At 44.2% G+C, this 26121-nt stretch overlaps 1 protein-coding gene, 1 long non-coding RNA gene and 1 pseudogene across 4 annotated transcripts; 2 read left to right on the forward strand and 1 right to left on the reverse strand.

The window, feature by feature from the left end:
- Positions 1-46: 46 nt before the first annotated feature.
- Positions 47-1496, forward strand: LOC147797760 (paraneoplastic antigen Ma2 homolog; annotated as a pseudogene).
- A 4402-nt stretch (positions 1497-5898) lies between these two features.
- Positions 5899-7822, forward strand: LOC147797761 (uncharacterized). The gene is made up of 2 exons (XR_015426690.1): positions 5899-6660; positions 7262-7822. It is a non-coding gene; the product is annotated as an uncharacterized LOC147797761 (long non-coding RNA).
- Positions 7823-16792: 8970 nt separating this feature from the next.
- Positions 16793-22130, reverse strand: LOC110990985 (insulin-like peptide 02). Of its 3 annotated transcripts, none has more exons than XR_015426681.1 (4): positions 21936-22115; positions 19997-20048; positions 18819-18983; positions 16793-18200 (listed from the first exon to the last, which is right to left on the reverse strand). XR_015426681.1 is itself a non-coding variant. In XM_087142188.1 (4 exons), exons 1-4 carry the CDS (start codon positions 21976-21978, stop codon positions 18079-18081), a joined length of 303 nt encoding a protein of 100 aa, XP_086998314.1. In that variant the 5' UTR covers positions 21979-22129; the 3' UTR covers positions 16793-18078. The 3 variants fall into 3 exon arrangements, 2 of the variants coding, with proteins under 2 accessions (XP_086998314.1, XP_086998315.1); XM_087142188.1 differs by having other exon boundaries at positions 18819-18903; positions 19996-20048; positions 21936-22129; XM_087142189.1 differs by lacking the exon at positions 18819-18983 and having other exon boundaries at positions 21936-22130.
- Positions 22131-26121: the final 3991 nt, after the last annotated feature.

Consider the following 26121-nt stretch of genomic DNA (forward strand, 5'->3'; position numbering starts at 1 on the left):
AGAGCCAGTAGTTATGTAATTGCCGTATCCACACTACCAACATGTACTAAATTTTCCTCTCCCATGTGATATTTGAGATAGTTGGTAGCGCGACTTTCATTAACTTTGGACAAGCGTTCAGCGATGGCGGCCGGCAGCGAGTTTCAACCGATCGGACTTGCATGGTGCAAGAAAGACGATGTACGTCCCTCCCATTCCCTTCTGCTAGTTTCAAATCCCATCGCTATCTCAACTGACTCCATATTGGTTGCACTCTGTGATGTCATCCAACATCTAACTGGTGTCTCCCGACGCGAAGAATCGGGTAAGACTCTCCTTCTTCTTGAGTTTGACCAAAATACGTCAGATGTGGTTCTTCCGCCAAGTGGTGAATTGAAGGTGACATTGTCTGGGCGAGAAGTTGTGTTTGCTGTTCATCGACTTACCAGAGTTCGAAGTGACAAAGTCACAGTAGCAGACCTCAAGGCCAGGGGTTTGCTGTCGTCTACTGATAAGGATGAGAGTGCACAGCCTGCAGGAGTGGAAGGACCCACTGTGGCATTACAAGCAGCTCTCTCCAAGTGCAAGATAGCTAGTTCAAGGAGACTTGCTCCATTTTCAGGTGTTGCTACAGGGAAACCTTTGATGCTTGGGTGGAAGTGGCACAGGGACAATTGGATGAAGAGGATGAGGAGGCTGAGAAGAAGAGGCGTATCCGGGAGGCCCTCCGGGCCCCTGCGGCCAACATCATCACAGACCTGAGGCGTGAAAATCCCCAAGCCACATCAGAGGATTATCTCCAGGCACTTGAGCTAGCATTTGGAGACACTCATACTGCAGATGAGTTGAGGTATCAAGTTCCATTCTCTCCATCAGAAGCAGGGAGAGAAACCCTCCGAGTTTCTGACACGTTTGCAGGGCATCCTTCGGAAACTTACACGAAAAGGTGGTGCCCCGGCTGACAAGACAAATAAAATGCTACTTACCCAGTTCATGAAGGGGACACTGTACAACGAGATGCTCTTGGTTAATCTTCAGCTGAAAGACAAGATGAGGACTCCACCTACTTACCTGGCACTACTCAAGATGGTCCGACGAGAGGAGGCTGAGCAGGCAGAAAAGGTGTCCCGGCGAGAGCCTAAGCCGGTGCCCTCAGCCTATCAAGACGGCCAAGCATGGAAAACTGAGTCAGGGAGAGTCGAAAAGAACAAACACCAAAGAATCAACGCACCCAACGCCCAAATTTCTGCTTAAGTGTGGCCAGGACGGTCACTATCGCACCAGATGTGATAACCACCTGACCCAGAGAAAGTGAACGAGCGGTTGTTAGCTTCTACCTGCAGGGAAACGAACGGGGGCGTCAGAAGAAGGCCGATTCGGCGCCCAAAAATTGAGGCCACCTAACAGTCGACCCGTCATCTATCAACCCAACACAGACATTCCAGAGGGGTTGGTGGGGGATCTCCATACAAGACCCTGCTACGTGGATGGCATGAGGACCGAGGCACTACTGGATAGTGGTTTCACAGGTGACCCTCATATATCGAGACTTCTTTGAAAGTCTTGGTCTGCCACTCCGTCCACTGCAGGATCTTGTGTTGCTGCATGGTGGTGATGGAAAAATGCCCTATCTTGGGTGGACAGAGATTAACCTTGGATTTGATGCCACTTTTTGTGGGACGGACCGGGCCTTCCCTACCTTGGCCTTGGTTGTCCCAAATAGCAAGAATACAGCCAACTACAAGTTGATTGTGGGGACAAACAGTGGAGTATTTCGCGAGTGCTATTCCTCCCTTCAGGGTGGGCCGCAAAGGGTACCAATAGACAGAGTCTGCGAAGGTATTTATAAAGAAATCCGTGGTCTGCAGAGAATTGGATCGGAGGGGTTGATAGGCTATGTGAAATCCAGAGCTGCTGCACGCATGATTGTCCCAGCAGGATCTACACAGTATGTTGTTGGGCAGATAAGGAACAGGCTTGGAAGAGCCGTGAACGGGTTACTGGACCTCCACTGTCCCCAGTCGACTGCCAGGAGGGTTAACAGTTTCATGTACCCTTATCAACATCGCTCAAGGCTTTGGGAAGGTCAAAGTGTGTCTTTTGAATCAAACTGACCGTGACATATTCCTGCCCAAGAAATGCGTTCTGGCAGGGGCCTACCTTACCTCATGGGTGGCTGGAAGGACTGGCAAAGTGGAAGACAAACCTTGCACCTCCGCTGAGTTCCTAAGGGTTGCAGCGACAAGCCCCACTGAGGTGAGGGGAGACCAGAGACCTTCACTTTCAGAGAAGGAATTTACAAATTGCCATTTGTTTGGGGCCCAGTCAGCGCAGAAGAGAAAGAGCGAGTCCTCAAAATTGCCTACCAGAGAATCAGAAATCTTTTCCTCTGCATGAATGGGACATTGGCTCTACGAAAGAGATCTACCATGAGATCCGCCTGACAAACGATGAGCCATTTCGTGAAAGATCACGTCGAGTTGCCCCTGGGATCTGAGGGATCTACGGGAACACCTTCAGCACTTGATGGACATCGGAGTAATCACAGAGTCCAAGAGCAAATACGCTTCACCAATTGTGATAGTAAGAAAGAAGAACGGCCAGATAAGACTCTGTATTGACTACCGCACGTTAAATGCCAGAACCATACCTGACCAGTATACTGTGCCGTTGGTACAGGAGGCTCTTGACTCCTTACATGGATGCAGCTGGTTTTCCGTAATAGATCTTAAGTCGGGATACTATCAAATACCCATGCATCCCAGTGACAAGGACAAGACGGCTTTCACTTGCCCAGTCGGTTTTTACCAATTCGAGAGGATGCCACAGGGTGTAAAAGGTGCACCAGCGACGTTCCAGAGATTAATGGAGCGGTGCATGGCTGGCCTCAACATGGCGGAAGTGTTGGTCTATATGGACGACATAATTGTGTTCTCCTCAAGTTTGGTCCAGATGGAAGAACGACTTGGCAAAGTTTTTGACCGTCTTGCCCAGTACGGCCTAAAGGTATCCCCGGAGAAGTGCCAACTTTGTTGTACATCCGTAAAATACCTTGGCCATATTGTCTCGAAGGAGGGAGTTCAGACAGACCCTGCCAAGTTGGAGGCACTGAAAACTTGGCCCCGCCCCGAAAACGTCAGTCAGCTTCGATCCTTTTTAGGATTTTCAAGCTATTATCGCAGATTTATTGAAGGGTTTTCTGCCATAGCCAAACCACTGTTCCAACTGACTGGAGGTGCTCGAAAGAAAACAGCAGTGGCTGGGAAGGGCGATGGGTTTGTTGATCACAGAACCCCCTTTGAGACCAGATGGACGCCTGATTGTGAAAAGGCATTTCAGACATTGAAAGTAAGACTCTGCACAGCTCCAGTGTTAGCCTTTGCCGACATGTCTCGCCCTTTTGTTCTTCATGTTGACGCATGCCGTGAAGGACTGGGGGCCGTGCTCTGCCAAGAGGCTGATGGAAGACTTCGTCCCATCGCTTATGCGAGTCGGAGCCTGAGCCGGGCTGAGAAAAACTACCCAGCTCATAAGCTGGAGTACCTTGCCCTGAAGTGGTCTATAACGGAAAAATTCCGAGACTATTTATATGCGGCAAAGGGTACCCAAGTGTTCACAGATAACAACCCATTGACATACATATTGACCTCAGCAAAACTTGACGCAACAGGTCACAGGTGGTTAGCTGCCCTTACTACCTTTGATTTCACCATACACTACAGACCCGGACGTGCGAACCAAGATGCTGATGCTTTGTCTCGAAGACCAGCTGTAGGTGGTGGTGGGACCAAAGAATTTGATCAGCAGGAGAAAATTCGGGATCTTGAAGCACGCCTGCGAGGAGAAAGCAAGGACATTGATCAGACCTGCAATCGTGAGGAAATCAATGCCATTTCAGCCCAACATCTGACTAACTCAGAGGCCAGACAGCGGTCTTCTATCTCTGACCCTACCGATGGTGAGTCTTTGGTGTATTGCATGGCAATGAGTGCAGATGCAGTCCCAAATGACTATTCCAGCCCGGGCGCTGACTTGAAAGTGTGTGGGTTGGAATCCGTTGACTGGAGAGAAGCACAAACAGCTGATGAGGACATTAGTCAAGTCATCCAGTTTGTCAAGCAGAAATCCAAACCCAAGGTGTCAACCAACTTTTCCAAAGAGTTGAAAGCCATGTGTGGACAGTTCAGCAGGTTTGTGCTGAAAGATGGTGTATTGTACCGAAGCTGTGTTGGCCCATCTGGATCTAGATTGTTTCAGTTAGTGGTGCCGCAGAAATTCCGAGAACAGGCTATGAGAGGGGTCCACAATGATGTAGGTCACTTGGGGATGGAGAGAGCAGTTGCTCTGGCAAGACCCAGATTCTATTGGCCCAGGATGGCATCCCACATAGAGGAGTGGATTCGGTGTTGTGCCAGGTGTGTAGCGCACAAAACTGCTCCCAAGGTTTCAGCTCCTCTTGTGAATATCTCAACTACTTACCCGTTAGAGTTGGTGTGTTTGGATTTCCTCAAGCTTGAGAAGGATCGCAGTGGAGCTGAATACATCCTGGTCATAACTGACCACTTTTCGCGCTATGCGCAAGCATTCCCAACTCGGGATAAGTCTTCCCGAACTGTGGCAAAATTGCTGTGGGAGAAGTACTTCCTACATTATGGCCTGCCAACACGACTTCATTCAGACCAGGGACGTGAGTTCGATAATAGACTCATTAAAGAGCTCACAAGCCTCCTTGGTGTGCAGAAATCAAGAACGACACCTTACCACCCGCAAGGGGACCCCCAGCCAGAAAGATTTAACCGTACCTTACTTAGCATGTTGGGTACTCTGCCAACTGAGGACAAGCCAAACTGGAGTAGGTATGTAAGCTCTCTGGTACATGCCTATAACTGTACCCGCAATGATAGTACAGGATTTTCCCCGTACTACATTATGTTTGGCAGGGAGGCTCGCCTCCCCATAGACCTTTGTTTTGGCACATCCCCTGATGGTGTTGCTAATAGCGATCACTCCAAGTATGTACAACAGTTGCGACAAAATTTGGAGAGTGCCTATAGACTAGTATCCGAGGAGTCTGCTAAGACAGCAGCAGCCAACAAGCGTCGATATGATGCAAAAGTGAGAGGTAATGAGCTCCACAAGGGAGATAGAGCTCTCATACGGAATGTTGGCCTTAAGGGCACTCACAAGCTTGCTGACAAATGGGGTAAGCAGGTTTATGTTGTTGTTGGTCGTCACAATGACAGTATCCCAGTCTATCAGCTTAAACCAGAGATTGGTTCTGGACCAATCAAGACAATCCACAGAAACATGATTCTTCCTATTGGCCTGCTTACGGGAGAGATGAGTCCCACCCCTGTTCCAAGGAAGGCAGACCGGCCACGCACACGGCAGTTGGGAATGAATGAGCCATCTCTGATTTCTTCCAAGGAGGCCGACCCGTCTGACTCTGAGTCTGACGAGCCTGAAGTAATTACTGTTTGGCCAAAGGAGGATGAGGCAACCACAATTGTTCACCAGCCTCAGCCACTTACCAACTTGGGAGAAGATCTGATAGGTTTTGAACCAGACACACCCAGAGAGCAAGGCACCCAGGAGACTACTTCTGATTCAGCTCTGAGTCCGTATGCTGAGGAGTTTGTTCCTCAAACCTTTTCTTTGGACCTTAATGAGAATGCATGTGACTTGATGGGATCTGCCTTGCCATCACCAGATGATCAACCCTGTAGTGCTCCGCTAGTGAGAGAGTCCTCGGAGTCTGAGGCAGAGCCAAGTGAACAGCAGGGTGAATCTGACCAAGAGTTTGTCGAGCAGTCTGGGGATTCCCGTGACCAGGAGAGTGGAGACAAACCATGTGTTAATGTTGTTCCTTCAGACACGTTCCCTGGAACGAGTCCTATGTCAAAACCCTGAACAAAAACCCTTGTGATGAAGTCCACAAGGAGGCTACACAGGAGAATGAGCTGTCATCTGATGGTCAACGTCAGGAGTCAGAACAGTTAGGTCCTGTGGTAGAGGAAAGCTTGTCTAACAAAGATGACATCTCAGACGATGGTAGTGCAAAACCAGATGCCTCAGCTCAACCTGCTGAGCATGATCTTTGTTCTCTCAGACCTGTGGTTGGCTCTGGTGTGGCCTCTAATGCGGATGGCTCTCTTTGCTCAAACACAGAGAGTGGCTCAACCGAAAATGATGTTGGCAATATGCCTGTTGTATCAGGGCCTAGCCCTAACACAGATACACATCCTTTGAGTCGTGAGAATATGGAAAGTGCACGTCCATCTAGAGAGCGAAAACCACCACAGAGGTTCACATATGATACACTGGGTCAACCTACCCGAACTTATGTAGTGACATCTTCTACCTTTGGGAATCTAGTCCCAACACTTTATGACACTATTTTTGGAACTGGGAGAAGGGACAGGATCGGGACGATCCAGCATGTCTAGAAGGGGAGGGTGTAGCCCAGCCCAAAATATACATAGCGCCCTCAAGCGACCACTGAGAGAGAGGCAGAAAAAGCTCATGGATGCAGCCATCTTTTTCCTTCGGAAAGCGACCGGCAGGAAAACAAAAGGGGCCTAAAATTGTAATTTAATGGCCAAAATCACTTCCTATATTACGCATTCCTGAGTTTAATAATCATTGCTTCCAGGGATACTGCGAGTAGCTACTGGCTCTCAGGTAAGGCCAAACTTTGATGATAGAAAAATAGTCGTTTGGGAGCCATGTGCTTGTACCATAACAGTTCAGTGCTATGCATACATTACTCAACCTAGGGGGATTTTGTCAATAAGCCTGTAATTGAAATCTGAAAGTAAAACCATCATATTTGCGAACAATATAGGTCTGTAACAGGGGGGAATTTAATATTTGTAAGCCTACTTATGGGACTTAACTATCTGGATGAGAAAACCAATAATGTTTGTGGGGGATATTTTGCATATACATGGGGACATACGTAACTCATGGGTGAATATTGTGCATTAAAGGGATACCATACCGGCAAGATCTATAATTTGCATAACGTAATACTTGTTTCTCAAATTAAGAATGTTGTGAGGAACATATCTCTTTGGAAATTTGTGGAAAATGCCAAGAGGTAATAATTCCCAAGCTGATTTACTATTAAAGTAAATATGATTACCAGTGGAATCTAGAAGTGTCTAGTGTTTGTGAACAAGCTTCACATGTTGCATGTGACAGGATATGTAATTGAGCCACCAGAAAATGTTACATGTATAAATGTTACATGTATATTAGGTTCAAATTTGTTTACTCTCAGGCCCAGTGCGCTGACCCGAGAGAAGTATTGGACAACTCCCACATTCAGCTCCTCTTCCTGAGCCCAGGTGTGCCAGACAGTACCGTGGGATTGTGCACTCGGGAGTTTTTGACCTGATTGGAGAGTTCCGTGATCAGCCCAGTGTGGACTTCTTCCTCCAAAGACGTCTATTGCATCTTCAACTCTGAACGTAGGCTTCAGACATCTGTGCTCTGCATACTGGCCCTACCTGATCAGGGAACTGAACAGTTGCAGTGCTGGTGTTGGACCAGCCAGGATCCTTTTGAAATTTAAGAGAACTGACCATTTGTGGTTGAAATCCAAGATCTTGGTGAAAACTGTGTAGATCTACATATTCTATATCTTGTGTGTGTGTATCGAGCGCTCATTGTTATCTTGTTGTCATTGTTATCATTGTCATCGGTTTTACTACTGTTTGACCTTTGCTTTGTATTGTTATACATTTACAAGTGTTAATTCCAAATCTGCATAATTATAAGTGATTTACTGTTGCCAGAGGAAATCAAGGTTGAATTAAAGTGTGAAGTTTAATCTGAGAAATACTTGTCCTGGTTGTTTGGATTGTGTGGGCTACATGTCGTCTTGGAAATCTCCTACAAACTGTTAAACTTTTTTTTTCAGTTTTCCTCCGGATTTTCGGAGGAACCAATCATCGGCCAGGAAATTCCAGTTGAACCTGCATGTGATGAACATGGATCACACGGCCTATTACGCGATATAATGTGTACATGTACAAGCACTATAACGGGACGCTAAACGTACTACTGAAGTTCAAGTACCAGTACTGTCACCGTTGATAATTGCCGCGGAACAAGGAGCGAAGACGTAAGCCTGTAAAAGACTTCCTTCAACAAAACTGAAAAAATTACTAGCTGACGTTATTGATGCGAACCCGCTCCAACGCTCCCACGGTCTGTCTTATATCCAATTTGGTATCCTAGGGTCAATTGTGAATATTTATATCAAACAACTATTTTTCTTACGAAGGCCAGGCCTCGGTTGTAGAAGATTTTCAAGACTGTAGAGCGAGCTGTCGATGGGTGAAATGAAGTCAAGAGAGGGCGCAATAGAAATCGGCACCCGCGGAATATACTGTACTCGATCGCGTTCTGCCGTCTTGGCCCAGGACTAGTGTCAAGTGGGCGCGGCGCTTAGGCTCCGCCTTGCTCGCAGGCTATTTGGGAATGTTTGTCACTGCTTAGTCACAAGAAGTGTGCGCGCAGGTGTAGTTGCGACAGCTCCTGTTATAACAAACCCAGAGCTGTGGTTAAGGCAGAGTAAGTAACTGAATGGGCGTGTGGTAAGGCTTCATAAACCTTGTAAGTTGGTGCTAGGGGCCACTGGTGGTTTGTACCAAGTTGGTTTCAGAGTTCTGTATGTAGGAGCTTGCACGTGGTGCCACTTACCGCACTGCCCCTTTCTTGGACGTTGTTTCGCCGCGGCTACGGGTCCAGAGTTTTGAGCTGTGCTGCGTGCGATCGAAAGTGGCCCTGCTCCCTGAATGGGTGGCGGTCCTTACCGCCTCCCACGATCCATCATTCGGTCCACGTTATAAGTTAGTTTGCGTGAACTAAACTGGTCACCTCACTAAGTCCTCCTGTCATAAGTTACTAATAATTAGCGCCCTCTTTCATTTTCGGCTTGAGAAGTGTAAAGGAAACCAATTTCGAGTTGTAAACAGATTACAGGTATCAGAGGTCCTTTATTTCGAAGTCATTATTGTCCGTGTTATCTCATAGCGTTGAGCCAGTCAGGTTGGGTGTTTTTCACAACAAAGACCAGGGACCATTGAACTTTCTTGGGGACGCTATATTTTCATCCGAGTCATCTCGTCTCTAGCCAATCAGGAACCCTCCGGTGCGTGCCGTCTCATCCACGCTCTGATGAGGAGGGTGCCCTCATCGCCGCCGAAGGGGCGTGACGTCACAATATTTGTGATGGGCAGTTAAAAAAGTCTGATCTCTTACTCCAAAGAAATCTACAGGCCCTTCATTTCATCATACACCCAGATAACATAGAGACTGTAAATCCGATTGGCTCACAGACGCATAACAATACACAGGTTGTATGAAATTTTACACAACTACAATGTGCCATACGGATCTGCCAATAGTAAAGTAACTTTAGTACAAAACAGGTGTTGGGTAAGTTTGTTCAGAAAAATGTGGTAAAATTTTACTTCCAAAACAGGTACGTAACTTTACCTCATAACCCAGTAAAAGTGATCGGGTAAATTTTACTAAATTCTATGATTAAAGGGCACAGATATTCTGTTCAGAGCAACTTGGGGTTACCTGTTTTTCGGGTTTATATAATAATTGTTCCAAGTATTATGGTTAAGTTTTTAAGTTAAAAACTCAGTTTCTTATATACTTAGTAACTCAACACATGAACAATATTATAACGTTGAAGTGTATTAAACTGCAGATTTATTCTCAGTCAACTAATATCGCAATTCATAAGTTATAAAAAAATATTTCCAGAAAACTTCAAACAATTTTTTCCAAGATATACCGTTGGTTTGTAAAAACAGTACCACTCAAACCCTAAAGTATTGTATTACGCAAATGCAGCATCTATACCAGTTTTTCGGTTTTTAAGTTTATCATCGTTGGTTCCCTGCTACTAGCTATGTCAGGGTTTTTTAATTATTCCAATGTACTGGTTTAGCCTAGCAGTCCCTGTAATATAGGGGGAGTGAGTATGGTGAATGAATCAGACCGGCGCGCTGCACGCACAATTAACCAATCAAGGGTTGCATTATGCACATGAATGTTTCCTGCGCAGGCCAGTTTGCGCGCAAAAATGTCACCTTTCCTTCGGGTGCACCACCATTGCCGCACGTAGAAAAAAGAGCTTACGGTTACTCGCTGGAAAGTCGTAATAAATCTGCTGTTCCTGAGCCTAGTGACGGCTAGTCGTTTCTTAGGATGCCGCGAGGGAGAGGGAAGAAGCGGAGAGCGCCAGAGGCCTCCAGGAGACCGTCAACGACGTAAATTTCCGTCATGTGTGGGGCTGGTAGCTCGGCAGCTCCGCGACACACTCGCGCTCAGGCGCGTGCAATTCAGACACTTCTCGGCCCTCAAGTTCTTGCGGACAGCAGCGGGGTTGCATAGCGCCCTCCTTCGGTGAGACAACAGCCGCCGGTCTCATGCTCTGGAAACGCTTGCGTTCAGCAACTGCAACCTTCGACTGGATCGACTTTGACGGCGAGTTTGACAGATACTGCAACAGTTGGACCTTTGAATCCGATGCCAGCATCCTCCACGGCGGGCGGTATCGCGAGCGCTAATACGGGCGGTCTTGACACTTCGCCCCCAGTTGTGTGTGTCCCCTCGACCGTGCCAGCGACGGCTACAGTCCCTGGCCCAGCCGCACCCGATGTCAGCTCGCTGCCATGCCAGCCGAGTGGCTTTGCAACCCAGGCAGCGGGGTCTACGGAACACAGGCAGAGGGCAGCGGAAGGTCGGGCAGCACAGATAACAACAGCCTAGTAGGGATGTGCTTGGGTAGCCCCAATGTCTCACTAGGGTCTGGGGCATGTGAGGGCCCTCTGGTTTCTTTTTGCGATCCCCTGGGAGCCACAGTGCCTTCCAACATCAGAGAAAAAATAGTCAAAAGTGAGTTCATTGAATTAGATCTATTGCTGGAGCGTCATATCCCCCCTTCCCTATCCAGTTACACTCTAAGCCTGGATAACTCGGGGCATTTGTGGTTACAAGATGGGAAGAAAAGGCCACAAATCACTTCCATATTAGGCTGGACAGACGCATTTCTAGTGTACTCCTCCATCTTTGTTAGTGCTCATCCGGGGAGGGCATTGGAACTACTCAAGTACATGCACAACATTAGAATGGCGGCAGCACGTATGCCCGGGCGGGGTTGGCTGAAATATGACAGGCAGTTCCGTCTACGTCAGCACCTTCATCCCCATAGATCTTGGGCTCTAATTGATGGGGAATTGTGGGCAATGTACCTCTCAATTGCTGGAGCGTCTCAGCACAGCCTCGGGAGTAAAAAAGGGGGGAAAATTCCATACATCCATACAAAGTGCCCACTCCCACATGTTCAACATCAATCGTACCAGCGGTCTGTGCTTTGCATTCAACCGAACGCAGGGATGTTCGAACGCTCAGTGCAGATTCATACACAAATGTGCAGGGTGCTACTCCAATGATCACGGGGCAGCTGCTTGCAAAGGACCACACAAGCCCGGTGGGCAACGCCGCTAGTCAATCCTCCGGTTCAAAGAAGCCATGCCCCAAGGGAAATCAATGTCTTTGCTGTCTTGCACACTCCCCGATAAACGTGCAGGTTTTGTTGCCCCTTCTTGACCAATATCCAGCAGGAGATAAGGCACAAATATTGCGGGTCGGGTTCACTCAAGGTTTCAAGTTAAATTACTCTGGAGTCAGGGCACGGTCTTCAGCCCCCAAACCAAAGTCTGTTAAGCAAAATCGGGACATTGCACTAAAGAAACTAACCGAAGAGGTTGAACTTGGTAGGATGGCAGGTCCATTTACTAGGCTACCAATTGCGAACCTAAGAGTTTCCCCAATAGGTTTGATCCCCAAATCAGTGCCAGGCACATTCAGACTGATTCACAATTTGTCATACCCTGAGCAGAATTCCATAAATGATGGTATTGACAGAGAGGCATGCAGAGTTCATTATACTAACTTTGATGAGGCTGTCCGCCTCGTAGTCAGTGCGGGAAAAGAGGCGTTGCTGGCCAAGACGGATATAAAATCAGCCTTCCGCCTACTCCCCATACATCCGGATGATTTTTGTCTTTTGGGTATTCAGATGGATGACCATTATTACGTGGACAAGGCCCTGCAAATGCAGACGGCATGTGCGCCTGCAATGTTTGAGAATTTCTCCACCTTTTTGGAATGGGCGGTGCGAAAACAGGCTCTGATAACATTTGCCATTATGCAGATGATTTTCTGTTTGTGGGGGGGGGGCTAATTCAGTCGGTGGGTCATGTAAAAAAGTCCTGGATTGTTTCAGAGCAGTGTGTAAGAATTTGGGTGTCCCACTTGCAGAAGAGAAAACAATTGGGCCAACCACATGTTTGACATTCCTTGAGCTGGAGATAAATTCAATTACTCAAACCGTATCAGTCCCAAATGACAAAATTATAGCCATCTCTGGGAAGATCACTAGTGTACTCCATGGGGAAAAAGTCACTTTGAAAACGCTTCAATCTCTCATAGGCTCACTGTCATTCATTTGTCGAGCGGTGACCCCCGGTCGTGCATTTCTACGCCGCCTGATCGGCTTAACGAAAGGTATTCAGAAACCATGGCACGAAATTTGGCTTGCGAAGGGAGCAAGGGCTGACCTGAACATGTGGATGGTATTCCTGGAAAGCTTCAATGGGAAAACAATTATCCCAGATCAGTTTTGGGTATTGGACTCGGACTTACAACTATTCACGGATGCAAGCGCAAGTATTGGCTTTGGGGGCTATTTTGCTGGTCAGTGGTTCCAGGATAAGTGGCACCAGTCTATTCTCCGCAATGCACGGTCCATAGCGTGGCTCGAATTCTTCCCGGTAGTGGTAGCGATCACTCTCTGGGGCAAGTCCTTGTCCGGTAGGCGCATTTGGATTCGATCCGACAACAGGGCAGTCGTAGACATAATCAATAAGCAAACATCAAAATGCCCCTTAATAATGAAATTGTTGCGCTACTTTGTTCTCGTATGCCTGTGGAACAATGTCACCATCAAAGCTAAGCACATTCCTGGCGTTCAGAATAACATCGCAGATGCACTGTCCCGTTCACAGATGGCAAGGTTCAGACAGCTGGTCCCTTCTGCGGCTCACGCAGGGTTGGAAATACCCAGTTTTCTCTGGCAGCTTTGAATGCTGAGGCCGAGCAACTCCTAGGGGCATCTCTATCTAGGAGCACCTGGGTGAGCTACGATATACGGGTGACCATGTTTCAGCACTTTTGCCTTGAAGTTGGGTTACAACCATCATGACCTGCTCCAAGTGAGCATGTGGCTGCTTTCATTGCGTTTCTTTCCTGAAAAGGAATGGCACCACCCACAATTACTTCTTATATTTCGGCAGTGGCATTTGTTCACAAGTTGAAGGGATGGGCAGATCCCTCCCAAAATTTTATAGTACAGAAACTCAGAGAAGGTTGCCGCAGGCGGAATCAACAGTCTGACACTAGACGCCCCATCACTCTAGATTTGTTAGAAAAAATGTGTCATGTCACAGGGTCAATTGCGAAATCGAATTTGGAGGCTTCCCTGTTTCGCGCAGCATTTGTGCTGGCCTTTTTTGGGTTTTCCGAGTGGGGGAACTGACTGCGGCTAGCATGCAGACAGATTGCTCACAGATCTTGGGAGCGGGCGATGTGTGGTTTGTGGGGCATGACCAGCCGGTGATGCTGGTCAGACTCAGGTATTCGAAAACTGACCAACAAGGTAGCTCGGTGACATTAAAATTTTGCCCCCACACAAACGTGCAAATTTGTCCAGTGCGCTCGGTAACTCACTACTTAACATTGCGCCCGCCCTTGGGCCACTGCCTGTTTGTGCATGCAGACGGCACCCCCTTAACGGCATACCAATTTCGCCACATGCTCAAAAAGTGTCTGGAAATCTTGGGAGTGCCCACTTGTGGTTTTAGTGGCCACAGTTTCCGCATTGGGGCTGCCACTTCGGCAGCCTTAGAGGGCATGTCAATTCCTGACATCCAATCTGCGGGCCGGTGGAGAGCAGCAGCAGTAAATAGTTACATTCGGCCAGATAAAGTTTGATCCATATCCGTGATATGCCAAAAGTAGGGCTCTCCCTATTAATTACAACTACCATACTGGTTGCTGGTTGTGTTTCTTTTATTTATCCAATACAGGGGTGGTAAGGACTTGGGTGATAGGTGACAGCATAGTGTACTGGGCAGGGAAGGCCGTGTCCAGGGGCTCTCCATCACACCACATCCAATGGTTCGGCATCCGAGGAGCTCGTTTGGCAGAGTTAATCCCCACTCTCAATAGGTTATTAAAATCTGGGCCTGCACCTCACGCCCTCGTCATTCATCTAGGCACAAATGATCTGTTCTCCTCACCAATAAACGAAATCCGGGAAAAAATTGAGGAGGGCCTCCAGAAAACCCGCAGTCTGTTGCCTAACGCGACAATCATCTGGTCGGACATCCTACCTAGATTGTTCTATTATGGGGAACAAAAGTGGGGCAGGGGAAAAAAGTGTGTGAAGAATCTAAGCAAGCATGGTCACAAAGTATGCAAAAATATAGGTAACGCTCATGCAATTGTCCATTCACACAACATTAAGCCGTCTCAGCACACTCTGTACTACCGTGACGGCATTCATCTGTCGTCGGCGGGCAACTTGCTTTTCCAAGAGAACGTGTTCAATGCCATAGCCTTTTTTGTGCTGTTTGGCGAGGCCCTCCTTTATCCCTCAAAGCCTTGAGAATCCATAGTGCCGCGCACACTCATATGAAACAAATAATCGATGAGGAAAAAGGGGGGTGTGGGGTGGGGCAAGTTCCTGAAATAGGAACTTGTTTGGTGGAAAAATTCCAAATAGTAAATAAAAGGAAGAAATTATGGCCTTGGGACACCTCCCAGGACTGGAAAATGATCAGGGGGAAAGGGCCCTTGCGGTCCCGCTCGGGCTGGTGGCACTCCTGCCACTTGAAAACCCCAGGACGGGTTTTGTTGGCATTGATTTACCTGTGATTACTTATTTGAGTAGGGCAGTGACCTTTAACCTTTTAACGGGGAAAGGGCCCTTGCGGTCCCACTCGGGCTGGTGGCACTCCTGCCACTAGGAAACTCCAGGAGGGGTCTTTTGGCATTGATTTACCTGTGATTACTTAATTGATATTGGTAGTGACCTTTAACCTCCTAACGGGGAAAGGGCCCTTGCGGTCCCGCTCGGGCTGGTGGCATTCCTGCCACTAGGATACCCCAGGATTGGGCCTGTAGGCATTGATTTACACTTAATCACTTATTCTAATGATCAAAATGACCTTTAACCTTGTTAAGAGTTGTAACAGTTTGATGCTTATTATATGTGCATTGGGTTATTGAGTTACAACCAAACTGCATGCAGTTAGTTGACCTTGTTCACTGTTTCTGCTTATTAAGGCATTAAAATGTTGTGCTTGTTGAGGAAAGGATTGGAAATAAAACTCGGCATGGTGGTGGCCAACCGAGTGGACTGGCAACTCTGTTTCTGTGTTTCACTTCCTTCGGAGTCAATAACGCTTACACACAACCATTTTGTCAGGAATACTTGTCTGCTAAGGTTAACCACCAGGTGGGAAGACGCACTCTACTCAAGTGTGAGTTTGGCTTAGTAATGTAAATAATCGAGATATGAATCACCTTACTGATCGCTAATCACATTGTCGCACTGAACATTAGTAAGTTTTTATGATTGTTCATTTCGAATCTTGAATTAATCAGTTATTCACAGTCTCTGGAATTTTTTTTATTTTGTGAATAAAGAAGTGTGGCCTCGTATGAACTGTATCTGCCCCGTTGTTACTGTCCCCATTCGTCGGGGCTGAAACTGCTGCAAGTGGTGTGCTGCGGGCCAGGCGGTAAACCGATTCTGTTAATATTTTGTAAGTTCAGGAGGGAAATGAATGAATCCAATCTATTTTATAACATACATTTGCGTCATTTGATGTTTTCGTATTGGTATTATGTAACTACCAGTTTGGGAAGAGATTTTTGTCGATCAATTCCGTTTTGCACTGCAAAGAAGAGCTCTTGGTAGTACAGTGCATTGTGAATCGCCCATGTTAACTCCTTGTCTAGTCTGAAGTCATGCCAATGATGGTGTCAGTACCGGCAGAGGGCGGGAGTACGAACCCACGATGGAGCAGAAGCGGTTGAACCCATGTTGGCGAACTGAGAGACCTATTCCCAAGCACGGTGCTGACCCAGAAGTATTTTTCCATGGTATGCCTAACTATCAGGTGTGTGTAGAAAGTTATACGACAACAGTAGACTCAGTGGATTGTGAAGTATGAACGGCCTTGAGAAAATGTTTTCACAAGTCAACACTGACAGCTTGAAGAACCTACACTCAGTGATTTGTGTTTAAAGTTTGTTATACGCAAGCTTTGCCGTCAAAGACATCCAGAGCCTCGATATGACACAAAGGGAAAGTTGGGGTTTACGTTAGGAACTGAAGTCGTGCATTTGTCTTGTCTTGGAGGTATTTTATTCTTTGTAAGACACGGGCATTGCAAAGAGTGAAGATTCAGGGCAATATGCTGCAATTTCAAAACCAGATGTGTGAGCCTATTATTAACTAGACCAATAACAAACTGTAGGAGACTTTTTTACTTTTTATCATTACGCTTTGACAACTTTGGCTATAGATTGTCTAGTCTTCAGCAAAGCAATTAAACTTTGTCGCGGAGAGACAATCTTACATATCAATTTGAAGTCCAGCATTGTCCAAACTAAATGTCTCTGAAAATCACCACATCACAGTTCACAAACTGACTGGTTTGCAAGTGAACTTTAATCTTTCATACAGATTCAAATCACAGTTTTTCTTAGGAAAGATAAAATAGAGAGAAAATGAAGAATTAACGAAAGGGTGGGGTAATTTTAAAATAGATCTTTTGTTATTGGTCTGGCTAATTTTAATTAAGGCATTTCTCTCAAAAGAAGAGCTGCGAATAATGTATAAACACGGTTGTAGCACGGAAACGTATTTTTCTATTGTTTGCTGCTTTGTCACATGTTCAAGAATTCACATCTTTGCATTACAGGGAGAGGTCATTCTTGTTTTTGAAATGTTTAGTCTTACATAACACTTTCCCTCAAATTACAGAGCAGCCGTCAACGTATAAGCAATCAAGCAAACAGAGTTGTTTTAATAGGAAAGTTGTATTAGTTTGAAAGGTAAGCTGTTGTGTCTTGCAGTAATCTCTTTCAACCTTCAAGTACCCAACAGGAATGTTCTAAGCACTGAGGTTCTATTTCGGTCCCCGCAGGGGGGGGGCTGGATTCATTTGGTTGGACCAAAACTTTGCAGATGTATTTTTGTTGTGCGAATCAAGATCCAGATTGTTTTGATACATTAGAGGCTTCGGTACTGAGTCCCTTCCAAAAACAATAGGAACTAAAAATAGATAAAAACTAGGAGCTCCATTTCGAATGTTCACGAATCTAAATAGGAAGCAAATGGCATAATACTTGATATTTATTTCAAAGACGAAAACCACCACTAATTATATCTTGTATATACTTGTCTGACCTTATTTCTCCTTATGTACCAACCAGATTCCTTAGCTCCACCTCTCAAAACGTTCTGCAAGTTAAGAGAAGCAAAACGAAGGCTTATGGTGACAAAACCTTTTCTAGTAGTGCTCCTCACTTATGGAATTGTCATCCAGTCTCTTTGCGTTCTGAACCCTTTTTTGATACCTTTCAAAAACATTTGAAAGCTAACTTTCTTGAAAAAAATGTCTTGAATTTTTCTAGTTTGGTTTGTTTATATGTTTTTCTACAATGAGTAATTTGTTTGGAGAGAATTCCAGCAGGAGATTTCTTCTTTTTGGTTAAGTTTCTTTTTCTTTTTTTGGGGGGGGGTTCTTCTTGTAGTAATAGTATTTCGTTCTGTAAAGCGCTTTGATATAACTCTTTATATGGAAAGCGCCATTTAAATAAAAATTTCTTGTTATTTTTATTATATCTCGATATACGAGGGAACCAATATATTTTGTAAGGTTGAATATGCCGACGGTAAGAAGTCAGCTTAATCCGCATTGGTGTCTCATTAATTTAGCAGACTTCATAAATTTCCTCCTTGGTGCATCCCTCAAAGCAGCATTCTTCGATAAGGCATATCTTTCCGATTCCTTGTTTGAACAAGAATGTGTTGGCTTCCTTTGAATCCAGAAAATCTGCAGCAAAGGTGGGGAGAAAACAAAAATGGCACGTCGATGCTGTTTGCAGATAACTTGGTCTTTTGTGTTTTACCATCAGCCCCACTTTGAAAAACACAATCTACTCTTTCGCTTATCAAATGAGCCTGGGAAATCGAGAGGGCCCTTCTAGCCTCTCGTTAACTGATTGTTGACGGAGACATACATATATGGAAGGGTGGGGCCTACCCTCTTCCCTGAAAAATTAAAGGAAGTAAATACGCAAATAATAGAGGGGAACAAATGAATCGGGAAGAAAAACACAAATTTTCTTGATTTCAGTTTTCAGTTTCTGCAATCTTTGGAAAGAATATGTTTTTATGGCAATATTGGGACAAGTAGTGCTTTGTTTGCACGTTCTCAGATAATTAATTATTTTTCTTTCGGAAAAGCATTTGTGTAAAAAGGGAGGGGCGCAAATTCGATTCGTCTTCTGTTTCTTTTGCTCAACAAAAAGTTCGTGAGAAACAGTAGCCGGGTTCTTCTGAGAGAGGAAAGACAGAAGCAAGCGTTGCCGAAGGGAGCAGTTGACTCTTGCCTCTCTTCACTACACCACTGGTTGGAAACAGAAGTTCAATTTGACTTTGATTTTACTACCTTGGTCGGAGACGTCGGGTTGCGGATGGCACAGCTGATTGTATTTTATTTGAAGAATTGGATTGCAGTAGTGGGGATAGCGAACCCAGCATGAAATACGTCCAAGATAGCCATTATGTCACCTTCTATATTATCAAAGGTTGTGTTTACCATGATCGTTATGCACTGTTGAGAGAAAATGAATTATGCGGTTGACAAAATAGCAATAGGCAGTACCAGCCATGAAACTAACACGTCAAAGTCTTATAAGGCAAACCCCAATAGGTTCATGAGGAGCCGTGGTAATTTCGAAATGCATTCAGATAAAAAAAGCTAATATTTCAAATGTGGTTGGGTTGTGAAGCTAATGGAAAAATCAGTTCAGAGAACTGTTACATTTTAAGCTGTTGAAGTGAATTTCATTTTACGCCACAAAAAAACCTGAATCTGTTTATTAAATATCGACTGATTTTTCCAATCTATTCTTGCGTCTCTCACAATTGTCAAAGGTGTCTTCTTTGAATTAATTATAGAAGCAAAATGTTCCAGAGAAAGCTTGGGTATGAAAATCATTTTGTTAGAAACCATTTTTAAAGTATGAAACTGCCAAAAGGAGCAGTGACGATAAATTTCTTGACAAGATTAGCAAAGTTGATGTCAAGGGTGTGAGCAAGCTCTTCCGTGTATACCTCCTGGCTGACAAATTACCCAAAATATCGAAGTCACTCACTGATCAATTTCAAAATAGTCAGAAACGATTCGGTTGCATATTCTTGTAGAACTGTTGCTTTTGTTATTATTGAAAAAAAATATTGACGAGTGAACGCATGTGAGGTGTTTTCCATTTTTCTTGCTGGTAACCAACGACAATAAGGCCATTTTAGTCAGAATGGCAGTCGACAGGGATATTGCCCCGTGAACATATAAAATATATGACATATGAAATAGTGAGGCAGTGAACCTTATATGCAAATACTTAGGACGATTTTTAAAGCAGTATTTCATACATTCATGAATCTTGTAAGAATGACGCTCTAATTGCCAAGTGCTATATTCTAGGGTCCTCATCAGATTCCAAAGCCCCTACGGTCTTTAATAAAACAGAGTTGTGTACTTTTCCTTGTTAATGTACAATGGCGTCGCAAAAGTGGATTTTTAAATTTTTCTTTTCAAGCAGACTACAAGGTAACTTTACTCACAATATCCCTCCCTCTTTAGCGTGCAGGTCCAGGAGGCCATTGATTTGTTGTACTGTGAAGAAAGCAGCAGAATAAGTGATTTTTAAGATGTATTTTTTTGGGGGAAAAAAAAAATTGCACATTGGAGCGCCAGCGCAGTGCGTGGCTCAGACAAGCCAAAATATCGTTTTCTTTTGTTTTGGGGTAAGACGTCTGCACTAGTAAGCAGGAGGTCGTGGGTTCGAGTTCCACCCGAGTAAGCTTGTGAGGTTTTTTTTGCAAGCTCTCGGACAAGCACTGAGCACACAGTGTTTATTAATATACGTTGGGTAAGGGCAAACCCGTTCTTTATAATTAACATCTCCCCAACGCAAAAAAAAAAAAAAAATCTTGAAAAAGTTATAAAGAATAAGTGATAGTAAAAAAAAAACTGAGGTGAAAGTCCCAAACAATTGTACTGGGCCAACATTTCATTTGTTTGATTACTAACACCCCTAACCTGAATAGTATACAGCAAAAAATATGAATAAATGCAATAAAAAATATACATAAAAACCAGAATGGGTAAGTGGGTGGTTGGGTTGGTGGCTGGGTTGATAGGTGGATGCATTGGTTTTTGGTTCCAGCTAAATTATTGTATCAAAAATCGGCTTTCATTAAAATTAACAAATACACCCAAAACAAAAGAAAACGATATTTTGGCTTGTCTGAGCCACGCACTGCGCTGGCGCTCCAATGTGCGGTCTTTTTTTCAGCAGTTTGGTCCCCTTTACGTACAAGCAGTATAACCTGTACATTATGGATTTGTGAACCAACAACGGAACTTTTTCAGTGAACGTGGATGCCAGGCGTGGACAGCGGATAGGCATAGTATTTTCTGAGTCTTTACACAACATTTTTTTAAAAGACATAATCACACGTCATTTAAAAGTGTATGAATTTGTACCATAGATACTTATGTAAGTAAGACTGGCTGAAGTCAAGTCAAACGGCCGTCATAGACCTAACAGTCCGAAATCCTCCGATTTAAATATAATTTCACTCACATCCTAGGGAGTTAAGGTCAACTAATAATTTGCAAACTCTGCTTTCGAATTTTTCACAGCAATGTGGCTGGGGATTGGTATTTTGAACTTGTATCAAAAAAATAATGCAACAGAAAACGCTTAAAGGAAAATTATCCTTAGCTTCATCAGGGTGATATCAGCCAGGGAGATGAGGGAATGTTGTAATGGGAATTTACTGCCGCGTACAATCATGGTGCGATATTTAAAATGTCCCGCCATGGCATGGATGTCAGAGCGTGATTTGTAGCACTGAACGAAATATAAGGGTCTTCCAAAACGAAAAAAAAAATCGAAATTGAAAAATTTTAAAATATTAATGGCCTGTAGTATTAAAACTCACGGTTATTTCAATAACTGGAGAGCACAGGGCTGATAAATGCACTATATAACAAGCGAAATCTTAAGTCACAGTCATTCAGGTTGGCCCTAGCATGTCCTGAGTATTGACTCTCATCTTGCTGTTACGTGCTTAGGTACACATTCATAAAAACACACATCCAAAAAAATAAATAAAATTCATTAACCGCTTTCTAGATGTACCCGATGTGCGCAAGCTCTCGTCCCGTGACCAGCTCGACGCGGCATTGAAGTCTCAGATTTGTTGGTATGCATTCTCTAAATGTCTTACAGACACGTAATTTGTTAGTCTTGTTCACGGGAGAGTACCCATGAGGGTTGGAATGGCAGGTAACCTGTAAGGTGCATGAGCTATGTCGTGTCGGCAGGCGAACATGGGAGGAAAGGTTTTTGTCGTCGTCCGTGCGCTCAGGGACCAGTTAGGCAGCTGTGAGCAAGGACACCATACGTCAGACGGTAATATAGAACCGAGATACGATTTATGGACGCAAAATCATGAGACGACACCAACAGGCCTACTTGAATAATTAACTCACCTGCAATGGCGCAAAGCAGCAGCGAAACGATGAATCGATTCATGATGATGGTGGTTCTTGCAAGCTTTTGAACTAAGGGTATTAACAACAAAGGTGGCACTAGAAGCAGAAGTAAACACCAAGCCTCAGTATTAAAGATCGTGTCTTTATAAGCAATTTGGGCCCATTCCCAAGTTATCTAGGTCGAAATAAATGTACCAGGAAAAATCTTTGCCCCATTTCAAAGGGATAGTCTTGCGACATTTATTGTCCAACTGGGTAACAGTATTGGGAAACCTGAACTCTATATTAATTGGAAAGATCTTAACACAGTTTTGTATAACAAAAGATGCTAAAGCTTTTTTCTCATTTAATTTCAGGCTTCCAATTACCACTATGTCAAAAAGTAATTAAGGCCTTGACCGCTTTTTAATTTTAATCATGGCAAGTCTAGACTGTGTTTACCTAGGTAAAACTACCAGCAGAACAAAATGTCTCACCCCCTAGAAAAGGAATTCATTACACATGATTAGGTTTCTATGTCATTGAATTCGTTCAAAATAATTATACTTCAGCATTGAAGTTGGGAACTTTTGCCATTTAATTGCATTTTGTGTTTACAGTAACTGGTTTGGGGGTTGAAAAATCCATGAGAATGGAAATGCCAGACGAAAAACGATGTATCCATTAAGAATTCATAAATTACATGAATAGGTCATGATGACGACACTAGTGCTTTAAAGGGGAGACTTTTGTTGTTATGCTGCTTTGTCTTTTAATTACTCCATCATCATGTGTAAATGTTCCTCTGACAGTTCCCTTTCAGGGGATCTGCAAGATTTCAACCCGATCAGACATGTACATGAAGTTGCTTTGAAGTGTGGGTGTATAAAGTTGCATGACTTGTCACCTGAAGACGTCATCTGTCACATCATGGCGGTTTTCGTTTATATAACTTTCAGTTGCTAGATGCTTGGGTTTCAACTCAATTTGAGATAGAGCTTTGAACGGTAACTTTTAAGGTCACATGCCTTGTGAGTGGATGAGGTGACAATCACACGATTACAATTTTTTTGTCTATAACATTTCCCTCTCCAGCTACTTGCAAGGTTTCCACCCAGTCGGACATGTACTTCAGAAGATATGAATGCACCTTTAATGCCACTTAACTTGTCACTTGTTGACGTCATCACGACATCTTGTCAATGTGTGACTATAACACGTGCCTCTCTAGCTACATGCAAGGTTTTAACCCAATTGGATATATACACGCATGAAAGTTTATAGAGCGCGAATTATTGTGACTCGTGGATACTTTAGGAGATTCGAATTTGAAGTCTGCACGTCTCAGTGACGATTTATTTCTTGGACCCTATTTAGGGCACATTTTTACATTCTGTTGTTCTCAGATCTTTTCTGATTTGAGGGGAGGGTCGGTCAGTCAAAACAAAACATAAATAAACTTCCTTTAAAAAAATCCATGCTGCTGCCATAATGACTGAATAAACCAGGCAAAGTGCACTTGGGTACTTGTCGCTTGTTTTTAGATTGATTGAGTATCATCAGTGTTTTACTTTCTTGCTGAGTACAAAGAATATTTTGTTGGTATACAACACAAAACTTCGTTGGAGTCACTGTCAAGACACCGTACGTTGTTCGTGTATGCACTGTACATACAAGGGTATAAAACATCTCGGTTTTTTTCCTATAGCGCTCCGTACATATTGTACACAGGGAACGACACGAGCACTTCTCGGTCTGATAGCAATGCTGTACCGAGGATTTCGACTGCCGTTGCATTGTGTTTGGGCAAAATCATATCGCACATGCAAATTTTCAGAGCTGCTTTGTACGGGTCAACACAATCTGCTATTTTTATAGCTAAGGTCCTGTCATCAAGGTCAGTAGAAAAAAAAACCAAAAAAATAGTTTAGGTCGGAAATGACAACCACAGAATTTAAAAGGGTGCTTTTAAGCATGGGGACTTGAAATTTTGCTGGGAATTTACCACCAAACGAACTGCTCCTAGGCTTAGCCTGCCGTTCGTTAGCTGATATCACCACTTGTGTCAGGGTAACCGCTCATCCTTGCAAAAGGTTAATGTAACCGTCTAGAGCAGGACACAGAGAAATATAAATAAATAATTGTTGTTGTTGTTGATCAGCTTTTATTGTTTAACAATAATTTTGTTTGGCCAAACAATTCAATTAGTCTACAGTCACAGTTTAAAATTTAAAAGGATATGATCCAGCTGGTCAGTCAAGGAATACACCACAATAGGGCCTTATTTCAGTTTGCGCAAACAACATGGCCGGCCGGCAAAGCAAAACAATCTATATTCAGACAGTCTTTGGAGACTGAGATCTTGTCTGGATCTCCACCTCTCTACTGCAGACTGGGCTGAAAACTCCCACAAGGTCAACTTGTCCAGCATGCCAATATTCATCCACGGGAATATGTATTAACAAGTACAGTTTGAATTGCATTATCCATGCATCACATTCTTTAAACACATGTAGTACATCTTTAGCATTTTAACTTCTTTTTAACTAACACCCAATCACTTTAATCGTATGTACCGGCATTTTGGTAAGCAGCATATCTCATTATTCCCGTTTACCTACTACACATGTGCATGTGTGCACCAACGTGCATACAAAGGTGAACTAACTCTAACTCACTCTGGTTATATCAAACGTTGAAGCATTAATCGTGTGAAGCATAAATCAATGAGGTTTATATCCTTTGTTTAAAGGCAAAATGACATATAATAAAAAAGGTACTGATGTTAAGACTGTTACTCTGCATATTTTTCTAATCAATGTTGGCAATCAAGATCATGTAATACACTTGCGTCTCAACTGTACTAGAGTAGACTAAAAGTACTAGAGTTTATGCAGCATGAAAAGTCATGAACTTAATCCCTCCTAAACAACATGATGATCACAAACCTGAGAGCCAACAGTATGCTGAGCAGCACAAACGGATTTTATTTTAAACACCTATCCGTCGATGCTTGGAGCAAAAATATTTTTTGACACGATGTCTGAGGATTAAACTTGAACACAACTTTCAGCGATAACCAACATTAATAAGCAGTGAACGGCAGGGTGAGCTTTTTATCGCTAGAGGGCGCTACTTACTATTTTACTGCACGCGACTCTTGGAAAGCAGGCGGTTATATTAAGAAATATATTTTTGGGGTCAGGCCAGGTCAATTCCATCTCCGATCAGGCCGGTCTACTGGGTCCGCCACAACAGATGTCAGTTGCCTCGCCACAGTATTCCTCAGATGTTTTATTTGTCACAAGCGAGACCCTGTTTTCATGTCCGACATTTGAGCTGAGCAACTAGCAGCGCAACCCTTGCATGCTACAAATGGCAAGCAAGCCGATTTGTCGACTTGGTCGAGCGATTTAAAAGCCTTAACCTACCCCTTGTCGGCAACCGCACTGCCCGCAGATTCCTTCAAACCGGCCATTCTGCTTAATACCAAACACAGCCACTCTTGAAACCCCACGCGTTCTTCCATCTGTTCGTGCAAAAACCTAAACGAGGAGGTAGTTATGTGATCCAGTACATCTTGCGTTGCGTTGGGTATTACGTCGCATGAAGCACAACGCGACGCACGACACAACCCACAACGCGACAACGCGTCGTGTGCTGTCGTGCTTTGCTTCATAGTGTTTAGAGAGGGCGCCTATACTATTTCTTTTATTTCCATCCGTTGTGCTTGCATAGTACATGCTACAGGGAGCAGGCATTAAAAATGTATCGTTCTTTTCATGCATCCTTCCTTATATTGTGTTTTCGTGACGAGTGAGTTGTTGAAGAAAAGGCTTTTTTTTTGTTGTTTGGGATTTTTATATCAAATGTAATTAGAAAGAGCGTTGTCTCCAGGAAATAAATAACAGTTAAGTCAGCCACAACAATATTTTAGCTTTTCCTGCTCTAATTCTGTAAATTTTGTAAATCCATTCTAAGAATAATGCATCAATCATTATTAGGTGCTTGCTAATTTAACATGCGGATCTGATAGGTATTTATGTTCGTGGCCAATCTGTACTGTGAATATATTATGGTGTGGGTATAGGCAATGAGTTCCGGAGCACGAACCCACGGGGAGCAGAAGTGCTTGCACCCATGACCGTAGGTTGAAAGACACAAGAGTGGGTCAGGACGCAGTACATACGCAACAAGTTTTCTT

The sequence above is a fragment of the Acanthaster planci genome, linkage group LG10 (assembly GCF_054643075.1).
Source record: "Acanthaster planci isolate LZ-2023a linkage group LG10, COTS_SCS, whole genome shotgun sequence".
Lineage (NCBI taxonomy): Eukaryota > Metazoa > Echinodermata > Asteroidea > Valvatida > Acanthasteridae > Acanthaster > Acanthaster planci.

Bases quoted from the DNA above. Each gene is read 5' to 3' on its own strand.
- LOC110990985 (XM_087142188.1), bottom strand. From the start codon at position 21,978: ATGAATCGATTCATCGTTTCGCTGCTGCTTTGCGCCATTGCAG. The intron at 20,049-21,935 runs GTGAGTTAATTA...CTTTCTTCACAG, and splicing joins GCTGCTTTGCGCCATTGCAG to TACAACAAATCAATGGCCTC. The intron at 18,904-19,995 runs TGAGTAAAGTTA...ATTTCATGCTGG, and splicing joins CTAAAGAGGGAGGGATATTG to GTTCGCTATCCCCACTACTG.